The 22,381-nt window shown below is 47.3% G+C and overlaps 1 protein-coding gene and 1 long non-coding RNA gene across 3 annotated transcripts in view; both read left to right on the forward strand.

The window, feature by feature from the left end:
- Window positions 1–16,267, forward strand: part of LOC140218364 (uncharacterized) — a 41,350-nt gene extending 25,083 nt beyond the window's left edge. The window contains exons 5-6 of one of the 2 annotated variants that reach the window (XM_072288090.1): window positions 1,508–1,579; window positions 15,812–16,267. In XM_072288090.1, the coding sequence (XP_072144191.1) occupies window positions 1,508–1,579; window positions 15,812–16,229 (490 nt within the window). In that variant the 3' untranslated portion in view covers window positions 16,230–16,267. The remainder of the gene's footprint in view (window positions 1–1,507; window positions 1,580–15,811) is intronic. The other variant, XM_072288091.1, reaches the window with a different exon arrangement.
- Window positions 2,331–6,649, forward strand: LOC140218363 (uncharacterized). The gene is made up of 2 exons (XR_011894641.1): window positions 2,331–5,595; window positions 6,378–6,649. It is a non-coding gene; the product is annotated as an uncharacterized lncRNA (long non-coding RNA).
- Window positions 16,268–22,381: the final 6,114 nt, after the last annotated feature.

The raw sequence follows: 22,381 nt of genomic DNA on the forward strand, positions 1-22,381 counted from the left end.
TGCATCTTGATTTCGCTGAAATAAAAAGTAAGGGGAGGGAGTTAGAAGGACCCAACCCTTCCTTGTCGCCGTGGACGAGTGCAGGCGTTTTGTAGCCGCCAAAGCTAGAAAGGAGGACGCAAACTGCGTGATATGATTACTGGAACAAGAACACTTCAAGAACGTCAGAGTCGTCGTCACAGGCAATGGCCCAGCCTTTAAAAGCGAAAAACTGCGACTTAGGGCTGAGAAAAGAAATATCACTCTTCGCTTCCCAGCACCTTACCATCCGGAAGGTAATTCCCTCGCAGAGCGAGTGATTATACGATTATACCCAGGATTCAAAGGCGGCTGCAAATGCGCCTTAGAAGACGCTGTTGTACATCACAACAGATCATATACCGCGGGCCTGGGATGCAGCCCACATTGTGCGGCATGTGGAACGATATCATGGCTGTCAGCGGACCACGAATTCGGCTTAGTGAAACAAATAGATCTTAAGGAACATCCCAAGACTTCTCATAAGCGAAAAAAATATTGAGCGACAGTGAAAAATAAGTTTGACCGCAGACACTGCACAAAGATGCCGGAGATTGAACCAGATTCGTTGATTCTGCTCCGAACGGGATTCGAAAACGCCGTTTGCAGGACCTTACTACGTCATCAAGACAGCTAGACAACAAGGACTGCTGAAGACAATATACTACCAAGGACCCAGTGGAAAAGGTGAACAGGCTTCAATTGGGAACGTGCTACTGTGTTATCATCGTGGGCGCCAGGACACCCGATAGGGAGTGCGTAGCGGTCCACGTCATCAGCAGGGTAATGACGAAGAGAAGAGGACGAGGTTAGCCGGAGGAATGTAGCAATAAATGGGTTCTACCGGCAGTACCCTAGTGGAATCTTTGCGAGGGATATGTTACGGCACGTTGCTCGCCAGGGCCAGCGCACCGAAACTTGCTACGCAATGAAAGATAGCGGGGTTAAGATCGTTTTATCAATTATACAATGGCAGGTTAAATATGAGTCCCGATCTGTACTTGTGACCTCCTGGCTATCAAACCTTACATATCTAGCGCCGACATATTCAAACACTCATTCCTAGTTAGAACAATAGAAGACTGGAAAGAAAGAGGTATTTGAAGGCGCAAATTTGATTGCGGGTTTTGGAAAAAATTGTATTTCCTACTTGTATAAGTCGGGGTTCTGTGGCCCTGATTTATGTTGTATGCTGTTAAAGCTGTTTATATATTGTAAATGCATCGTTTTACTTTGTTATATAGTTGCTATTAGTTCCATCTGCCGTGTGCTGTTTGTGCAGGTAGTATATATGTCACATGCATTGTGCAATTTGTACGCTATCTGTACTGCTTAGCTTTCTTTCTTTTTTCAATTTCCGCTTGCATTTTGTGTGCTTGCTTTCTGTCTTACTTTTTTGAATTAACACGCGCTCCCTGTAGCAGCCCTGGTGCACAGCAATGAAAATAGATAAGGTAAATCGAAGGCACTTCATTTTAATCCATTTCAGTCCCACGGCAGCCGCTGCTCAGCCGTCTACCGTTGCTACCGTCGGAGGCGTGTCCCAAGACATGGTCCAAATGTGAGTAAGAGATCTGCCAAGCTTCGCGAACCCCGAGGCGCATAACACAATGCACAATATGAGCGGCGCTACAGCGCGCAGAATATTGTCGCGAAGTTAGCTTCCCTATTTCTCCCTATATGTGCGCATCACTTCTCAGGGTGTGTTGCCGCATGATAGCGCAAAGTGCAAGACGAGTGCGCGCTCCCTCGACGCCGAGAGCTCGAACTGTTACGTGCGCGACTCCTGACTGCAGAGAAAGCGCACGTGCGAGAAGGCAAGGAGCATCACTTCGTGACAACACGCGTACGTCGCTTCATAGTTATGCTGTATGGCGTCCTAAGAAACATGATTGCGTAAGGCGTATTGCCTTGTGTGTCGTACATGCGAACCGGCGCCCATGAAGCTGCTGCGCACCGTCGAGTAGATACGGGCCTCTGTTCTGACCTCAAAGCAATGAAGTGTGCGAGATTTCCGGTGCCGTGTTTTGCGTGGGCGGAGCCCTGTGGAGCGTAGAAAGTGTTGTTTCTCTGGATGAACTTGGATTACCTCAGGTTCTTTAACGTGCACCCAATGCATGGTGCACGAACGTTTTTTCATACATCCACATTGAAATGGAATCGAACCCAGGACTGCGCTCAGCAGCGAAACACCATAGCGGTTCAGCCAGTGCGGCGGGTTAAGAAAAGCATAGCTGATTTGGTGATCCTTAAAGATGGTTTTTTCAACGGTTTTCTTCTTTTTTGGGGTGGCGGGCTTTATGTTCCGAAAACACGGTTAACTTAATTGTGCAGCAGATGCTTTATATAGTGCATCCAGTGCTCAAAGGGCCCGTCGCCAGGCCGCATAGCAAATTTTGGTTATACGCTGGAAGGGAGTGTTTTGCCGCAAACATTTTTCAAATCGGCGGATTAATAGCCCACATATAAATATTTCAGTGCCACGAACTCATGATTTCACAAGGCGAGCTCCACTGCATAGCGAGACTCTCCATTCGCCCCGTCTAGCCTCGGCAAGGCTAGAAGGGGCTAAACGGATTTGTAAGGCTTTTACACCACGAACAAAGAAGCGCATGCACAAGAATTTGGATGAGATATCAAGTCTGCAGAGGACTGTGTCAAGACTGAAAAGAGCTTCAGCCACCATTCCACCAGCACGGACATTTGGCCGAGTCATCCAGGTAACTTAAGAAGGACTTTCTAGAAATTCTTCGTGTTCAGATGCGCCTGCAACTTCTGACCAAGCACGGACGACCCTGGCCAAAAGAGTTCCGTCAGTTTGCCCTTAATCAGCTTCCTGGACATATCAATTTTATTTGTGCCAAGTGTAGTTTTTTTTCTACAAATGCAAGCTTTTTAATTGCCCATTCTCGTTAGAGATCATTCATCCTCATCCAAACATAAAGGTCAACCGATTCTTCGCTGATACTTAATACCAGTCACTGTCTAGTAGCATAACATATATGTAGCAGTATCTTCTAGTGTATGCTGTTATGCACAATTCCTCTCCTGAAATAGCTGATGGGGCGTCGGCATGTGTCCTCATTAACCTACGCACCGTGTGCTGTGCACCATTTTAATTTTCTTGATATTTTTAGCCTTCAGTGCTTGCAGAGCAGAGTGGCTTCTTTTCTGAATGAAAGGTTTCTCATTTGCCGTATTCCTAGTCTCGTTGATCATTGCTCTTTTTCCTCGATAGCCTGGGTCTTTGCACAAGCTACACTGAAGTGATTGATTGCAGCATCTGGTTTTGCTGTCCCACTTGGTTGTGGTCGCCATGTTACGTTTCTCGGATGTGTAGGCCTGGTCAGTGTCGTTGGTAAGCAGTCTCTCGAGGTAAGCACTTGCTCCTGCAGTCCGCACAGCGACACAGACTCCCAATTTACACACACCGTGATTCGTGCTACCCGTTCACCCTTTCCTTGTGCAGCCATGGGCAAACTGTGACTGTGGCCTTTCTCGGCCGCGATTAAGCATGAACGGAGACCAGCATACGTGCTTACATGGTCCGATGTATATGAAGTTCATAGCCACATGGGTAAAAAGGCCCGCAAAAGTGGCTGATCATTGTGATATCCACGAAAGTTACTTGTCCATATTGAGACAATGTTGGACGCCAAGTGTGAGCCACACATTATCGGCCCTCGTAAGAAAACAAACGTGCAGGTTGGAAAGGAGTCAACGCTAAAATGCCTGGCAGTCCATGTCGCTGTGTAGGCTGCGGCTGCAGATGCCTGCTTCACCCGATTGCTTCGCAATGCAAGTTTTTCGTCGTTAACGGCGACTTTGGTGCAAGCAGGTCGTACACTCTGTCCAATCAGACCACCACGTGCGACGAAGGGAAGCACTAATGCCTGTAAGTAGGCGGCTGAATGTACCGTAAGAGACGTGTGTACGTTAATGCTCACTGCTGCCATATGATTCGTAGCCAATGTATAATGTATTGTCTGAGACTTGTGCGGTGCTTGACTGCTGTTTAACTTCGCTGTTATCTCACTTGGTTATGGTCGCGGTGTTATGCTTCTCGGATGTGGTAGCCTGGTCAGTTGCATTGGAAGGCAGTCTCTCGAAGCAAGCATTTGTTCCTGCAGTCTGCACAACGACATAGACACCCAATTTACACACAGCCTGATTCGTGCTCTCTGTTCGCCCTTTCCTGCTGCAGCCATTGGCAAATTGTGCCTCTTCCCTTTCTCGGCCGCGATTAGGCACGAACGGGGACCAGCGTACGTGCTTACATGGTTTGAAGTGTATGAAGTTGATAGCCGTATGGGTGGAAAGGCCCGCAAAAATGGTTGGCGAAGTTAATGCCCACGAAAGCGACTTGTCCATATTGAGACAACGCGGGACACCAAGTGTGAGCCACACATTGGCGGCCGTCGAAATAAAAGAAACGTGCAGGTTGGAAAGGAGTTAACGCTAAGATGCCGGGTAGTCCATGTCGCGGTGTTGGCTGCGGCAGAAGATGCCTGCATCACCCGATTGCTTCGCAATCCAAGTTGCTCATCTTCAATGGCAACTGCCGCTGCAAACATGTGGGACACTCCGTCCATTCTACTTGCGCTGCTGGTTGTGGCTCGTTACCAGACCGCCATGTGCGACGACGACGGTGAGCCGTTTACGAGCTCGCGCCAATGATTGCAGCGTATCTCGACACGCAAATTTTATTTCTGGCATTGCAGGAGAATGTACACTGCTTGTCTTCTGCCAATAAAGTTGCACGTTCTGTTCACTCACTTGTGGCTTGTTTGTATGGGCGTCAGTAGATGCTCTTTGGCCTCCTGGCAATTAGAACGCATCAGCTTCGCGGCAGCATAGCTGGCAGGGCAAACATGGCGCGAACCAGTACAGTGTACTAGAATACTTTTGGTAGTGGAAAGAGCGCGGCGCGGCATACGAGAGAGCTGTTGCCATGTCTGTTAACCGCCGCGCGTGGCGCTGGCGTCTAAAAACCGAGGAGATCAGTGCCGCAGTAGCACGTGTAGGTTGCTGTCAGGTTGTGCACGTACGCTGTTTCTGCCTCTTTTACAGTCTTTCCGACACCTTATACTTTCCTGCAAATAGAAATTGCAAATAGAATCAGGAACACCTTAGACTTCTGTCAAGCAAAGGACCAGGCAGGATTCCGTAAAGGCTACTCAACAATAGACCATATTCACACTATCAATCAGGTGATAGAGAAATGTGCGGAATATAACCAACCCTTATATATAGACGAGGCAACCTAAAGTTTGCCCGCGCGGCACCAGCGCCGAATGCTCCCCTAGCGGACCGATGGAAGTTTCGAGGGTCGTCGCTGCGCTAGCGCGCGCCCGTGTTCTGTACGGCGGGAGCGCTCGTGCGCGTGGTTTTTGCGATGCCGAGTGCGACCTCATCAGCCAGGAAAGGTGGCACGCAATACTGATGTGTTGTTGATTGCCACAGCAGCCTCGAAAACACGAAAGGTCGTATGCCGCCCGTGAAGTTCTACAGATTTCCTGGGAAGTGGTACGAGAAGGACAGACGACAAGCATGGATAACTGCAGTGCGCCGAGTCAAGTAAGTCTCATACTTTCGCATTCGCGTGTAATATTTTGAAAGCGGAGTAGTCATGTGCCTGTTTTTAGTGCACGGCCGTTTGTTTAGTCGTGTCGCGTTGTTGAATTGTGGTGGCATCCGCCGTTTGTTAGCGGTAAATTCATGCGTGTTGCGCCGCTAAGCTCTACGACGCGTGCTCGATTCCCAGCCACGGCGGCCGCATTTCGATAGGGGCAAAATGCAAGAACACCCTTGTTACCGCGTGCTTTGATTTTTGTGCACGTTAAAGGACCCCCAGAGGTTAAAATTATTCTTGAGACTCCCCATTACAGCGGGCCTCATAATGATTTCGTGGTTTTGGCATGACTTTGGCACTTAGAACCCCCGAATTTATTTGATTGCACTGTGCCTTCCCTCGCCATCGGCATGAACGAGCTCAAGAGAACTATTTCCCTTTTCCAAACGCTGCAACTTAAATTACTAGTTGTGCAGGTAACGAAAGGGGCCGCGCGCTACTTTTGTGTGGTAGCAGACCGTATTTAATGCAAGCCGCGGTCGTCGCGTGCGTCGGGAAGCGGCAGATCGGAAAGCAGCCGCTCGAGACGTGCGCGTTATGTTTGTTGTTTGCTCATGCTTTCTAAGTATCTAAGTGTGCAAGTATCATAACTTGTAGTGGTACCACTCTTGTAGAATAATATATGCACACAATCACAGGAACGTTACCTTTGCAAACATATTATTGGGAGTAATTTAATCCCCACAACAAATAGGCACACATACTGTTTCATTTATATGCGATGCAGATGGAAGCGGCGCCAAACAGACCAATGGCAATCACAGCAGTCTTCTCAGCAGTCAGCACCACCGGGACATGTGCTTTCGTACTGCAGCGACACAGCTCTTGAGCAGCAGCAATACACGTGTGAAACAGACTCCAGAACATGCCTTTGAGAACTGACGGAACCGTCAAGAAGCAGCCCAATGGACCTGCAGTCATCGAGTAGTATGACAACAGAGGTTCCTGCTGCCAGTGTGACTTATGTTGTAATGAAATAAAAGTGGCTAAATTTCTGAACATGGTGCGTACCTCTAACTCGACGTCGTCTACGATCTTCTCGGACACCTGTGACACGCACTTGGCTTTCACTCTCGCATCACCGTCCACAATTTGTTCAACGCCGTACACGTTTGGAAGCAGACGCTCCCCTATCGTGAGGTTGCCGCCACGAAAAAAAGCTGTCGGCGTCGGCAATCTTCTTGAAACCGCAAGGCAATCCTTGCATCGCTGTTGCGCAAGCAGGCGATCTGCCGCCGTCGAAAACGGAGCGCCGTGAGAACGAGCAGCGAAGAAAAGCGCGGACGGCACAATGTAAACAAAGCGGAGACTGCGCCACGACGCGACCGCGCTGCTTGGCGTTTCCACATTGGGGCGCTGTCAGGAGGCGCAGTAGCGCCGCCTGGCCATGGTTTTCTCGTCTATAGCTTTCATTGATTACGAGAAAGCGTTTGATTCAGTCGAAACCTCAGCAGTCATGGAGGCATTGCGGAATCAGGGTGTAGACGAGCCGTATGTAAAAACACTGAAGGATATCTATAGCTGCTCCACAGCCACCGTAGTCCCTCATAAAGAAAGCAATAAAATCCCAATAAAGAAAGGCGTCAGGCAGGGAGATACGATCTCTCCAATGCTATTCACAGCGTGTTTACAGGAGGTATTCAGAGACCTGGATTGGGAAGAATTGGGGATAAGAGTTAATGGAGAATACCTTAGTAACTTGCGATTCGCTGATGATAGTGCCTTGCTTAGTAACTCAGGGGACCAACTGCAATGCATGCTCACTGACCTGGAGAGGCAAAGCCGAAGGGTGGGTCTAAAAATTAATCTGCAGAAAACTAAAGTAATGTTTAACAGTCTCGGAAGAGAACAGCAGTTTACGATAGGTAGCGAGGCACTGGAAGTGGTAAGGGAATACATCTATTTAAGACAGGTAGTGACTGCGTATCCGGACCATGAGACTGAAATAATCAGAAGAATTAGAATGGGCTGGGGTGCGTTTGGCAGGCATTCTCAGATCATGAACAGCAGGTTGCCATGATCCCCCAAGAGAAAAGTATATAACAGCTGTGTCTTACCAGTACTCACGTGCGGGGTAGAAACCTGGAGGCTTACTAAAAGGGTTCTACTTAAATTGAAGACGACGCAACGAGCTATGGAAAGAAGAGTGATAGGTGTAACGTTAAGGGATAAGAAAAGGGCAGAATGGGTGAGGGAACAAACTCGAGTTATTGATATCTTAGTTGAAATCAAGAAAAAGAAATGGGCATGGGCAGGACATGTAATGAGGAGGGAAGATAACCGATGGTCATCAAGGGTTACGGACTGGATTCCAAGGGGAAGGGAAGCGTAGCAGGGGGGCGGCAGAAAGTTAGAAAGTTAGTTGAGCGGGTGAGATTAAGAAGTTTGCAGGGACGACATGGCCACAATTAGTACATGACCGGGGTAGTTGGAGAAGTATGGGAGAGGCCTTTGCCCTGCAGTGGGCGTAACCAGGATGATGATGATGATGATACTTTCCTGCATTGCGTCCTACGCTTAAACAGTGGTTTGCATGCAGTCATGGAGAAGAAAAACCAAAAGAGCGGACACGCACTGCTACGCGCCAGGTGGTAAAACCTGGTACCCTGGTTTCCTTGAGTTCAACGGACGGACGTAGTCGCTGTTTGGAGCCCCGTAAGATGAAGCCCAACGAAAGCAGTGGGAGAGGAATTTGCACCGCAGCGACGAGCCACTCTCGGAAACGTCGGCGGCGTGCGAAAGACATTTCGATACGCCGTTCATCGTGCGGGATTATGTGCACAAAATCGACGGTAAAGAGGTGAGGATTCCTCGTGGCAAACCTGGGCTGACCGCTGATGCGGCCCCAAACTTGCTGCCTGACTTGCCGGCCTACCTTTCCAAGCAAGTTCAACAAAAAACGACGAGAGAGAAAGCGTCCAGCTGCCTGTGCTGTGGCACCTGGCACCGGCCAAGAAAGTGCGCTTGTCGAGGCATAACTTTCACGATTCCTGTCAACACGGCACAAACGTGCAACACGAGAGCGTGAGCCCGAATTTGAACGAGCCTAGTGAGCCTGCTTCATTGCAGAAAATTGCTGACAAACTCAGCCTTCCGAGCACGTGGACAAGACTTAATGTGCCCGATTTTGAGGGAGCTGTGTGCGCTACAACTATACCGTGACCAGAAATCAATTTCTTGTCGCGCACGAGAAGCTGCTGGTGTTTATTTCAGACGACAGGAAACGGGTCTTCGCTCGCCCTTATTTTCATGGCAAAAAAGCGAAAGAAGTTGAAGTCCATGGTAGAAGCTCGAGAAGTTCTTCACCAAACAGAGTTTGCCATTGTTTGCAAAGGAGCGATGGACCGACAGCAGTACACCAACGACTAGGCTAAACACCTTACAGACCGGCTGAAGGCTTCTGTACTCCTCGTACAAGATAGTGTGTTCAGCAAGTCCTGTACAGGGACTGTTACTGACAAAGGTAAGCAGCTAGATTTGGTTTTCGAGATAATATAGGTTGTAATGAAATTACTTTTAATCAGCAAGGGAGATCGTTGTAAAAAATAACGTACATTAATCGAAGCTTATCATGCCGAAACTATACTTTTTTGCTGTACTTTTGTAATTTACACTTTTATGATGACTTTACTTTTAAATATACTTTTTATGATCATATTTTTGGTTTTAAGGTTTCTTTTTCTAATGCGCCTGTTAATTACACCACCAAAGGCCTGCTTTACCAATAATTTGCAGAAACTACATTGTAGCAAAGAGCACATAGCGCTAAGATTTTGTAAGTAGCATCTTTCACATCCTATGTCTTTAAATTACAGGTACTGCCCGTCTGGCATGTCGCTACCTCAGAAAAGGGCCCAAGGCAAGAAGATTCCGAGTAAAAAATGCGAACACCAGTGAAAGAAAAACCTTCGAAGTTTGCTGAAATTTTTCCGGCAAAAGACAAAGCGCCTTCTCTCATGTCTGTACGCTGAGGCAGCATATTCTCAGAATGCAGGGCCATAACAGTCGCAATACTGAAGAAGTTTTCAAAAAAAAATAGGAAGCCTGCTACCTAAGCAAAAAGCAAGCAGCCCATCACATTTTTGCAGCAGCAAAGCGTAAAATCATGAAAGGTATGGTTTACTCGAAGGAGTGGATGCTGGAATGCATCATTATGAAAATGAAAGGGCCAAAGCTGTATGAAGATATGCGCAAACAGCAGATCCTTGTTCTTCCACCAAAAGTCACCCTACGCAATTACACTAGGGAACACAGGTCAGGATTTGGATTCAGCAGAAAGGTTTTCAGTGTGCTAAAGGAGAAGACGAGCTCAATGTATGTCTTCAAGAAACACGGAGGACTCTTGGTCGACGAAATGAAACTTTCAGAGAACCTTTCTGTGATGCCTGGTGGCCACATTGATGGGTTCGTTGCTTTGGGTGCTTTTGCCCCAGACAGTGACAAACATGCAGTGTGTGACCACGGGATGGTATTTGTCTTTGTGCTTTGTGTGGCGGTTGGACACAAATTACCGCCGTGTTTGCTACACACAGTAATGTGAAAGAAAGCCTACTAGCGAAAAATCATGACAGAGGCTGTAATCCTTGCTGAACAAGCAGGCCTATTTGTTGATTTTATTACCAGCGATGGCGCTGCATGGAATAGGAGGATGTGGGCGCTCATGGGCATTCGGGCAACTCCAACGTTCAATAGGGACAAGGTGCAGCATCCAGTGGATCCCAGCTGCTCACTTGATTTTGTATCCGACTTCCCTCATCTGGTAAAATGCCTTAGGAATGGACTCCTGAAGCCGAGCTTCAACACCCCAGCAGGCGAGGTAATAGCAGCTTTCCATTTTTGTTCTTTTCCTAAGGGCTCGGAGCAAGCAGCATTGAGCCATATGTGCAGTCATGTGCACAGTATTTGTCATGAAAGAAATATATATTTTATGTGTATTACAGGTGTCGCTTCGGCCTATGCGAGAAGCCTTGAATCTCGATGGAACTAATGTTACTCTTCAAGCTATGCCCGGGATCAGAAGCGGCCACGTCAACTCGAATAATTTTGCGAAAATGAGGGTAAATTATGCATTTCAGCTGTTTAGTGATACTGTCCTCAATGGCCCCCGCCTCTACAAGGCCGAGCTTGAAGCAAACTGGGGAACCCTAGAGACAGTGCTCACATTTTTTGGGTTAGTCCTTTTCTCGATGAACTTGTTTTCTAAGCAAGAAAGCCCTCTTTGGTCGACTGCGATCAAAGAGAATACAATGCTGTTTAGTGAAACAAATTATTGTCTTCAGTATTTTACATATGGTTTTATCATACATTTGTACTGCAGAATGATTCGAGATTGGGTGAAATTATGACGTCTCGGTTCCCTGCCAAAGCCCTGCGGTCTGGATCTGTTGCTGAGGACCAGTTGCTAACTTTCCTGGCCTACCTCAGAGTGGGAACTTCATGCTAAGGGACAAGGGGGCTTCCTGTCCACATCTACAGCAGTGGGGCTTCGAGTTACTGCGTCTAGTGTTTTATCTGTACTTGATTATTTGTCAAGACATGTTGGCTACAATTATATAATGAGATCGAAGCTGAGTCAAGACGCCATAAACCTCTTTGGCATCGTAAGACAATCATCAGGGTGCAACAGTCATTTCACACCGCAACAGTTCCTAATAACTGTTAGAGGCCTAAGCTTCTACGGGCTAGCCAAGTCTGTGTCAAATGGGAATGCGGAGCCAGGTGTACTGACGTCCCTCCTAAAGCCAGGTTGAGTAGGCCCTAGTAAGCAGAGCAAGCAGGACCTCATTGAAAGGTTGATTGAAGATGGCAACTGCTGCAGAGTAATACATCAAAGACATCAATAATGTTGTTCCAGATCATGGCCCATGCGTTGTTGGCAAGCTTGATGCAAGACTAGTTTTTTACGTCTGTGGATATGTAGCAAGGAAGTTTGTTCTCAAAACAAAGTGTGAAGATTGCCGCACATTGCTGCTTACGAGCAAGGAGAGTGTATAGTTGCTGGCTGCTGCTGACTACACGAGGCTGAAGAAAAAAGGTGGTCTCCTGTACCCTCATGGCCGCCTGTTCCGGTTCATCTGTAAACTGGAAGACCTCTTCACTAGTTGCTTCAGCTTACATGAGCTTGATCGTGACAGTGTCATGGACATTATTAATCTGATAAAGAAAAAGCAGTAAGAAAGCCTTGAATGTGTTAATCATGCATTCCGAGTCGCTGACAGCGCAAATGGTTGCCTTCTATGTGACCACACGTCTACGCTTCTTTGTAAAGGCTCTTAATCGCGCCAGGTGCCAGAAACGTGAAACCGCTAACTACCTAAAGCTAAGCCGCTGCACATGAGCGTGTTTGCTTGTTTTCAGGGAACCTTATTTCGTTACTTGACGCTTTCGTGTGAGCAGTCTTCAAACACCAGCTTTGAACAAATTGTATTGTGATTATACCTACTTCGCTTGTCTTGAACCAATGATTTTAAATAAACATTTGGTGTGTAAAAGTGATTTTTCTTCAATTATGACTTTATCTGCTTCAGAACTAAATAAAGTGATAGCTTTGTCCTGCATGTTTGAGAAGCAAGACAAAATCTCAACACCAGAGGGGAGGTCGGCGACCCCAGGTACCGGGTACTCCAAAACAAAAAACGCGCAGAACACCTGGCATTGACCTTAGATCAGTAACATATAATAGGTGCAGTTAACATTGGCACAATTCCGATGTTTTCACTGCATTACTGGCGATGCTGTCTGCTAGTGCCGCAGAGGCGAGCGCCTGTTATAAGAACTGGCGGGAGTGCGAAGCGCCCGGAACGTGCTGTTTGCCTGTCGCAAGAGCTGCTCGTACTAACCCGCCAGTAAAATTACTCAGACGTCACCGTTCAGCGCGAATTCTTACTGGTTACTGAAGTAAACGCGAAGCTTCGCGCATTTCGTGCCCTGCACCGTCTGCTCAGCTAAGGTAATCTGACGAAAACTTAGCCCTGCTAAAATCATATTACTTCGATTAATTTGCTCATAAGCAAATAAATACATTTGCATCGGGAGTACTACGCATATATGCGGCAGTAATAGAAGAAAGCTTCCATGCTTGCTGCTGCTTGGCTACTGTCGGTTTCTGGCTAGCAAATTAATACTACCAGGTGGCGCCGCTAGCGCCACCTGGTAGTGTTAACTTGAAGAGCTTCGCGCGCTGACCGCCGCTCTTTCTACTACCTAAAGTATTCTACTGCACTTTAGTACCAGCGTACGGTACCGGTGAAAAGCGGCCATATTGGATTTTGCTCTTAAAAAACGCACTTCCGCTTCCTGGTTCAGCAGCGCCATATGACGTCCACTTAAGTAAGTTCCATGCACTGCCGCTGCTTATTTTCGTACCACAGCGGAAGGTACAGTTTCTCTTCTCTAAAGTTGACTCTTTATTCTGTGGGACAGCGTTAAAGCGAAAAGATTTTGGAAGCTCCCATACCCAGGCGCTCCATGGGACCTATGGAATTTCCTGGACCAATTGAATTTCTCAAACTGAAATACGTAGAAAAATCGTAAACTATGACTTGCTCACATACTACAGACATAATAGCTCTCGGAATGTAATTTGACTATACGAGAAAACATAATTCTGTTGCGCGAAAACTCAAAGAAACCCCTTTTCGAGCGTTTCTAGCATTCACAAACCAGCCGTGGCGTCTGCCATTTCCGCGCGCCAACGCGCGGGTGTCTCGGGGGCCACGGAGGAGCGCGCCCGGTACCTTGCAATACCTCCAGTTGGCGCTCGCCTGCGTCGCATCGCGGCCCACGCAAGATACCAGAAAGCCCGCCTTCGAGCATAGCGTTCGCGACCAGCGTTTTCCGGTAAACATTACGGTTACATACGCTCCAGTTGGCGGGAAGCGTGAGAAGCAGTCAGGGATCTTTGAATGCTATCGCGTTCCACTTTTAAGGCGAAGTTTAAGCGTCCCCTAAATATCTTGCCCCGTTCTCATTTTTAGCAGCGTGTACAATCTAGCCTAACACCAAGCTCTGCTCAAGTTTATTTGCTTAATAAAAGTCAGAGGCAAGAGAAAGAAACAGAAGTAGAAAGAAAGGGGGGGGGGGGTGCTTATTATGCCTATCATAGATAACCAAGTACCATTATTTTCGGAATGATTTTCTTCTGCTCAGCGTGGTCGACGATTCCTTCAAGTAACAGAAATGAGAAGCTCTTCGATGACGCGAAGGCCTGGTGTAGAGCAACAATGCCCCCAAGTTTTATGCACGCTCTCTGTGTGGAATTTTAGCGCTGATCCCCCCTCAGCAGTTATGGTTAACACGATCCGGAATGAGAGGTGCGCCATGAGGGGGGCCGCAATGTTCTGCGCAGGAAAGAGGGGATCGCCCCCTTGAAAACACCTCCCTCCCCACCTTCGGACCGCCACCAGCCATCGCCCCGCTTTCACATTCAAGGTTTCCCTTTGGTCCGTGTCACTCTTTCGGAGCCCACCTTTTGAAATTTTCTGTCCCGTTGGAAAGGTCGAAGAGGGCTCTTCAGAAAATTTGGAGGGAGAGGTTTCGACCCCCCCCCCCCCTCCTCGAACCCTGGCTACGCTAATGCATCACAACACTCGTGTATTCAAGGAAAAAATGCATGGAGATCACGCGCAATGCAGTCGGCGGCCACTCATCGTGCCACAACTTTCTACGTTGTGCAAATAGCGATCAAAGCAGCGCACGAGCCTAATTTCTTTACATTTTCAGGTATACGATCACCGCTTGTCGCTCGCTTTAGATATAATGAAAACTATGATGCGGTGACCTGAAATTCACGCGCCCCTGATTTCGGTAGCAGGTTCTCGCTCTCCGTGGCATGTCGCCACTTTATGTACACACCGTACAAAATGAAGAGCGGTCCATTTAATATCGCTTTCGCCAGAACTGAACTAGATTGAATTCTGGAGACCAAAATCAGCATCGTATCGGCCTATCGTGACCGAACCGATGCCCGCACGTAGTGGGTGTACGGGCACGAACTTGTCGACTGTTGGTAGGCCTTCCGCTAAACAAACTCGACATCTGGTCTATCTCGGCACTGACGGCTGGCAAGCGCTGGCGATCTTGAACTTCGGAAATTTCAATTCATCTTGAGCACGAATAATTATATACAATATCGCGTTGTCGGTGTGTTGTTTTCGCTCTGTGGTCGCTTTCACAGAGACTGACCGAACGATAATCCGCAGACTGGTTCGGTCGCCATTACGAAAGCCTGTCACACTGCGACGACTCGTTGTCGTGGGTCACGGTGGGGGCGTTGTGACAGAATGTGACAGAATGCCTCTCAACGACAGTCTACACATTAGTCGGCCGATTATCGATGTCGTCATGTTAGCGTAGGTGTCAGGTGGGCCTAGTGTGTCCGGACTTGCCTTTACTATACATGGCATCCTTTCAAAGAGAAAAATTGTCATCTACCCTAATGTAGCACAAAGGTACATTCTATACCTTCGTGCTACATTAGGATGGATGACAATTTTTTCCCTGTCATGATACTTCCTCCACCTTGCGGGATGCTGCAGAACTGATTTGCAATATGGCATCCTTTAGGACACGAAAAAATAACATAAAAAGGCCGATGGCTCTCTCGGCGGGCGACGCAAGTGCAGCACACTAGCACCACTTAACGGTAACTATGTTTCCACGCGGCAAAGAGCACGGCTACAACAGCGGACTCAAAGGAGATCACAGCAGCCGGGCGTGTACCCGTATACACCGATGGTACCCAACGGTGTTTGCGTTGCTGTATTATATTACATAAAAGACCTAGCACAAACCTTTTACATGTGCTTGAACCTTATTTTGAATTCCAGCACTTAACATACCTCGTACGAATGTAAAAGGCATTCTTAACAACTAAAAGCAAGTTCAATAGAGGATCTTCATATGGTTCTGCTTTGGCTTTGAAATCAATAAGTTAACTGAGCGCAGTTTAATTATTCGTAATTTAAATGAACTCTTACAATTAAAGACATTGCGGTTCCTGCCGGCGTTGATCTTCATATACAGCAATTCGCTATACTGCCGGCATATGTGGTAGTGTGGGCTTACATTTACGATGCTTATGTGAGCATGAACCTATGTGGGCCAGGTATGGATGAAAGCTCATAGCATGCCTCGATCCGTTTTCTTTTCTGCCTTTTCCAGTTTCAAGATGCTTGCAGAAATGCAGAAGGATGGTAATGAGCAGAACATGAAGTTGATGAAGGATATGCAAACAATGCAGAAGGACTTCCTGGAAAGCGTGAAGGATACGATGGTGCAGACATCTTCGATGGTCAAGGACACACTGGCGACGGTGACCAAGCAAACTACGGACCAGGCAAGAATGCAGCGGGAGACAATTGCGGCCATGCAGCAGACCACGGAGGCCGCGACCAAGATGAACCAAGAGGCGATGCGTGCGGTGCAACTCAACATGGCGGAGACGCGCAAGATGAATTCGGAGACGACCGAGTTGGTCCAGAAAAGTATTGCCGATATGCTCGAAGCACAGCGGAAAAGCGCCGAAAGGATAGAAAGAATGTGTCAGCCACCCCCCAAGGACGATTGCGTCATTCTATGATCGAACGGTGCGAGCAAATAAACATCGGAGACAGCAAATTTGCCACCTTTGCCGAACAGTAGCCATAAGATCGGCCCTGTAACAAATCTTTTTAAACTTACAGAATTGATAAGTGCAGTGCGATGCATTTCAATAGATAGATCTCCGCAAAAATATTTGGAACCAACATAATGGCTATATAAACCCAAGGTCCATTTTCCCGATTTCACCTCCCATGTGGGGCGGAACTCGGCACCAATGTTGGTCTTCGCTGCACCCGCGGCTTAGCTCTCTACCCTGTAGCATCCCAGTCCCATAATTCCATTCAAGTTTCACACTGCTGCCACGATAAGATCTGCCGTGTGAGGCAGTTACAATACTAGCCTTCTCGGAGGTTATGAACAGCTGCGAACAAAAACGCCTCAAGCAGACACGTCTCGCTATGTGTTCTGTGTACTACGTGGACAAACAGCAGTGGTGCACGCAAAGTAACCTGTACCATCAACTTACCACTCTCGTGTTGAACTAAACGCTGAAGAAATTGAACATTCGCCGTCAACATCACCGCTAATTATCGTCAATCAAAGTAAACAGCGCAGAAAGCTTCTCTTACGTCGATTCCCACAGTGCGTGGGATCCGCATAATTTTTTTTAAAGAGAGCGTTTCACTTAGTTGTCACCCCTTAGCGCACAATAGAATGAAACAAAAAGTTTGGCCGATATCTACGACATGGTGCTCATGCTACTTTCTGTGACGTAGACGACATAAACGGGGTGCTGGACAACGTGCTGGGAATCAGCTCGGATACCAAGCACGATCCGCACTGCTATATTTTGCCGGTAACAAATCCTATAGCGCAGAAGCACACGCCCATATGTTTAAAGAATGGGACGACGGACCGTCTGCAGTTTGCCATGATGTCGAACTAAGAAGCACAAACAGCGAAAACTCTGTACTTTTCTTGTCAATAGTTCAGTTTGCGCGGTTGCTCCACGCCTTACTTAATTTTTTTTATGCAAACGATGAAAACTGTCCGGGCACACATGGCGTGGCGATTGCGGCGTTCGAATTTTGAGCCATTTTCCGCGCACTCCATTAGCTCCGGCCGGTACACTGCGTTGCTGTGATAAGGGAAGTAGTTCATCAAAGAAGCCAAGCAGAAAACTTTCATACAGTTGAAACTTGCTGAAATTATTAAGCAGTAACATTATATGCGTCGTCATCAGCCTATTTTGTCCACTGCAGGACGAAGGCCTCTCCCTGCGATATCCAATTACCCATGTCCTGCACCAACCGATTCCAACTAGCACCCGCAAATTTCCTAATTTCATCGCACCACCTAGCCCTCCTCTACTGCGCTTCCTTTTTCTTGCTAACCATGCTGTCCCCCTAACGGTCCAGCGCGTATCTAATCTGCGCATTGCATGACCTGCCCAGCGCCATTTTTTTCTCTTAATGTCTATTAGAATATCTTCTATACCCGTTTGCTCTCTGATCCAAACCGCTCTATTTCTGTTTCTCAAAGGTATGGCTAGCATTCTTCGTTCCAGCGCTCTTTGCGTGGTCCTTAACTTGTTCTCAAGCTTCTTTGTCAGTATGCAAGTCTCTGCCACATATGTCAGCACCGGTAAAATGCACTGATTGTATATGTTCATTTTCAATGATAACGGTAAGCTCCCAGTCAGGAGATCACAATGTCTGCCTTATGCGATCCAACCCATTTTTATCCTTCTGTGAATTTCCTTCCCATGGTGAGGGTTCCCTGTGGTTAGTTGACCAAGGTAAACGTACTCCTTCACAGACTCTATAGGCTGACTTGCGATCTTGAACTCTTGTTCTCTTGCCCGGTTATTTATCATTATCTTTGTCTTCTGCGTACTAATCTTCAACTCTACTCTTACACTCTCCCTGTTAAGGTCCTCAATCATTTGTTGTAACTCGTCCGCAGTGTTGCTGAAGAGAACAATGTCATCGGCAAACCGAAGGTTGCTGAGGTATTCATCGTTGGTCGTTCCTCTTAAACATTCCCAGTTTAATAGCTTGACTACTTCTTCCAAGCACGCAGTGAGTACCACTGGAGAGATTCTGTCTCTTGTCTTATAAGTATCTTGCTACTTTTCTTGTGTAGAATTAACGTGGCTGTGGAATCTTTGTAGATATTTTCCAGGGTATTTACGTAAGCGGTCTGTACTCCTTGATATCGCGATGCCTCTATGACTGCTGGTATCTCTACTGAATCAAATGATTTTTCGTAATCTATGAAAGCCATATAGAGAGGCTTATTGTACTTTGCGGATTTCTCGATAACCTGATTAATGACATGGATGTGATCCATCGTAGAGTATACCTTCCTGAAGCCAGCCTGTTCCTTTGGTTGACTAAAGTCTAGTGTTGCCCTTATTCTATTGGATATTATTTTGGTAAAGATTTTATACAATACTGGGAGTTAGCTAATGGGCCTATAATTTTTCAGTTCTTTAACGTCTTCATTTTTTGTGGATGAATATAATGCTTGCATACTTCCAGTTTTCTGGGACCCTTGCAGTCGATAGACACTTCGTATAGAGAGCCGCCAGTTTTCCTAGCATTATGTCTCCTTCATCTTTGAATAACTTGACTGTTATTCCATCCTCTCCTGCCGCTTTCCCCCGTTCCATGCCTTGCAAGGCCCGTCAGACCTCATCTCTAGTTATAGGAGGAGTTCCTGTATACTGTTCATTATTATTTCGAATAGCGTTCTCCTGAGTCCTCTAGGTACTATACAGGTCAGTATAGAATTTCTCCGCTGCTCTTATTATATCTTCTAGATTGCTAATGATATTAGCCTGCTTATCTTTCAGTGCATACATCTTCGTGCGTGCTATGCCAAGTTTCCTTCTCACTGATTTGAGGCTGCGTCCATTCTTTACGGCTTCTTCAGTCTTTCTCACGTTATAATTTCGAATCTCACTTAATTTAGCTTTGTTGATCAGTTTTGACAGTTCCGCCAATTGTATCTTATCTCTTGAGTTGGACACTTTCATTATTTGTCGTTTCTTTATTAGGTCATTTGTTACTTGGGTGAGCTTGCCTACTGGTTGTCTTGTCGCCTTGTCTCCTACTACAATTGCTGCCTCTGAAGCCAGCTTCATTAGGGTTTCATTCATTACCTCTATATCATCATCATCATCTTTCTGTTTTAAGGCTGCATATTTGTTTGCAAGTACCAGCCTAAATTTGTCTGCTGTTACCCTTAATGCCTCTAAGTTGACCTGTTTTTTCTTGACCAATTTTACTCTTTCTCTGTTCAACTTGAGGTGAATCCTAGCCCTCACTAACCTATGATTCCTGCACTTTACCCTACCAATCACTTCTACACCCTGCACTATGCTGGGATCGGCAGAAAGTATGAAATCCATTTCATTTATTGTTTCACAATTAGTGCTTTTCCAGGTCCACTTTCTGTTGCTGTGTTTCCTGAAAAGGTGCTCATTATTCTCAGCTTATTGCTTTCTGCGAATTATACCAGCATCTCTCCTCTAGCGTTTCTAGAATCGACGCCGTCATTGCCAATTGCCTGTTCACCCGTTTGCTTTTCCCCCACTTCTGCATTGAAGTCACCCATTACTATTGTATACCGTGTTTGCACTTTTCTCATCGCTAATTCAACATCTTCATAAACCTTATCTGCTTCCTCATCGTCGTGACTGGATGTTGGAGCGTAGGCTTGTACTACCTTTAATCTATACCTCTTATTGACTTTGATTACCACTACTGCTACCCTCTCGTTAATGCTGTCGAATTCGTCAATGTTGCCCGCTATGTCCTTATAGATTAGGAATCCCACCCCGTATTGCTTCTTATCATAGAGACCTCTATAGCAGAGGACATGGCCGTTATTTAGCAATGCGTAAGTCTCACCAGTTCTTCTAATCTCACTAAGACCGATACTATCCCAAACAATGTCTGATAGTTCCGCGAAGAGGCCCGCAGGACGACCTCACGACGGGCACGGCATCCCCACAGATGCTCCCAAAGCCAGGTGCATGGTATTCCGCATAGGTGATGGCGCAACAAGTTAGGATATTACAGTGGAACTGCAGGTCGTTTGCCAAAAAGAGGGCAGCGCTGCAGTTCGCGATGGCGGACCTCGACCCCAAGGTCGATGTAATCGCGCTACAGGAAACAATCGTCAATCAAGATAACGGGCTCTACCTGCTTTAATGAGCTCTCGACAAGCAAGAAACCGAGTGCAAGAACAGCCATTGCTGTGCATCGACACATCATCGCAATGTAAATCGACTTAAAAATCGAAAATCTGCACTACGCTTTTGTTCAGCTAATGTCTAAAAACAGGAAGCATAAATGCCTCTATATACCAAACATATATAACCCGCCAAAGTGCAATACCCTTCCGCACAATCATGAGAAAAGCGAGGAAAGCGGCGGCACAAGCGCAGCTCGTCGTCCTGGGAGACTTTAATGCAAGCCATAACATGTGGGCTACCCGCGAAATACTAAGAAGGAAGTGTCGATAGCAAATGGGGCCAACAACCACGACTTGACCCTGCTCACAGATCCCACGCAGCCGACACGTATTGGCAACAGCGTCGCACGGAACACCACTCCCGATCTGACCTTCGTCCGGCAAGTGGAGGGAGCGACGTGGTCCAATACAGGCCTCAGTTTAGGCAGTGGTCATTATGTCCTGGGCATTAGAATACCTGCAGCGGGGTATAATAAAAAGAAGAAACTGCTCGTCGAACATGCCAAGTGGGACCAATTTAGATTCAAACGCTACCGTCAGGCGAGAACTAAGATTGAAAACCTAAACTAGTGGACGGCGCAGCTCCTCCAGGATGCGGAATTAGCCACGATCGAGGCGGCCACCGAGGAAGATGGCCCCAGGCCCGACTCTAAGCTGATCAGCCTCTGGGAAAAGCAACAGACTCTCCATGCAGAATGGATGAAGCACAAACATAACCGCACACTTAAACTAGCACTGGCCCAGGCTGAGGCGGAAGTAGTGGAATATTCACGCGAGCTAAATTCGGCTCAATGGATGCAGCTGTGCAACAGGCTAAATGGCCACCTCGACTCGACGATCCCCTTGTTCTTGTTTAGACATTTGCTCGATGCGGATAGCAGCCGAGGGGCAACGGTCAAGAAGGTCAATCGGCTCCTTTGGGCGTATCCGGCTTCGGAGCAAGAGATCATAGAAGAGCTCAACAACCGCTATTGTAATACAGAAAGAAATGAGCTGGCGTATGCGAAATACACTGGCGAAGCGAACTAGAGCATAGATGTCGACATAACCGAGGCTGAGGTGAGCTGCGCTCGCCGATTTAAAAACCACCTTGGCGGTGGGGCCGGACGGCATAACAAATAAAATGCTACGCAGCCTCGATGACCGGACAATTAGAAGCCTAACCGGCACCTTCAATCAGGTGTGGCGTACCGGGGATCTGCCACAGTCATGGAAGGAGGCTGTCGTAGTCTTTATTCCAAAACCTGGAAAAACGCTGCAACTGCACAATCTCCGTTCTGTCTCACTTACGTCATGTCTGGGCAAAGCACTAGAGCACGTGGTTTTAGCACGCCTCGCCGAGCATGTACAAGAACACCAATTATTCCCACCCACCCTCTCTGGCTTTCGGCCTGCTGTGTCCACCCAAGGCATCATGTGGATACTCAAAATTGATGTTGTGGATGCCGGAATCCTGGAGGCAGCGCGCAAGGTACTAGGGCTCCATGTGCACAAGGTGTTCAGTAACGTCAGACACGAGGCCAGACTCAGAAACCTATCGCACATGAATGTTGGGGCACGGGCGCTCAGATACATCATTCCCTTTTTTCGCGACCGGACAGCCACCTTCAACATTGGAGCTATCAACAGCCCTCAGATCAATCTCAGCGCCAGGGGTACACCCCAGGGTGCACTACTATCTCCTTTTCTTTTCAACTGCACAATGAGGAACCTACCCAAAGAACTTAGCAAGATCCCTCTGATCCGCCATGCCATCTATGCGAACGATGTTACCGTTTGGACGAGGCAAGGCAATGCCGGAGCCGTCAAACAGGCATTGCAAACAGCAGCCGACACGGCACAAGCCTACGTGGGCGGCAACGGCCTCAAATGCTCCTCTACCAAATGCTCCTCTACCAAGTCAGAACTGTTTATTGCCGGCAAAAC

Source organism: Dermacentor andersoni, chromosome 5 (assembly GCF_023375885.2).
Source record: "Dermacentor andersoni chromosome 5, qqDerAnde1_hic_scaffold, whole genome shotgun sequence".
NCBI lineage: Eukaryota > Metazoa > Arthropoda > Arachnida > Ixodida > Ixodidae > Dermacentor > Dermacentor andersoni.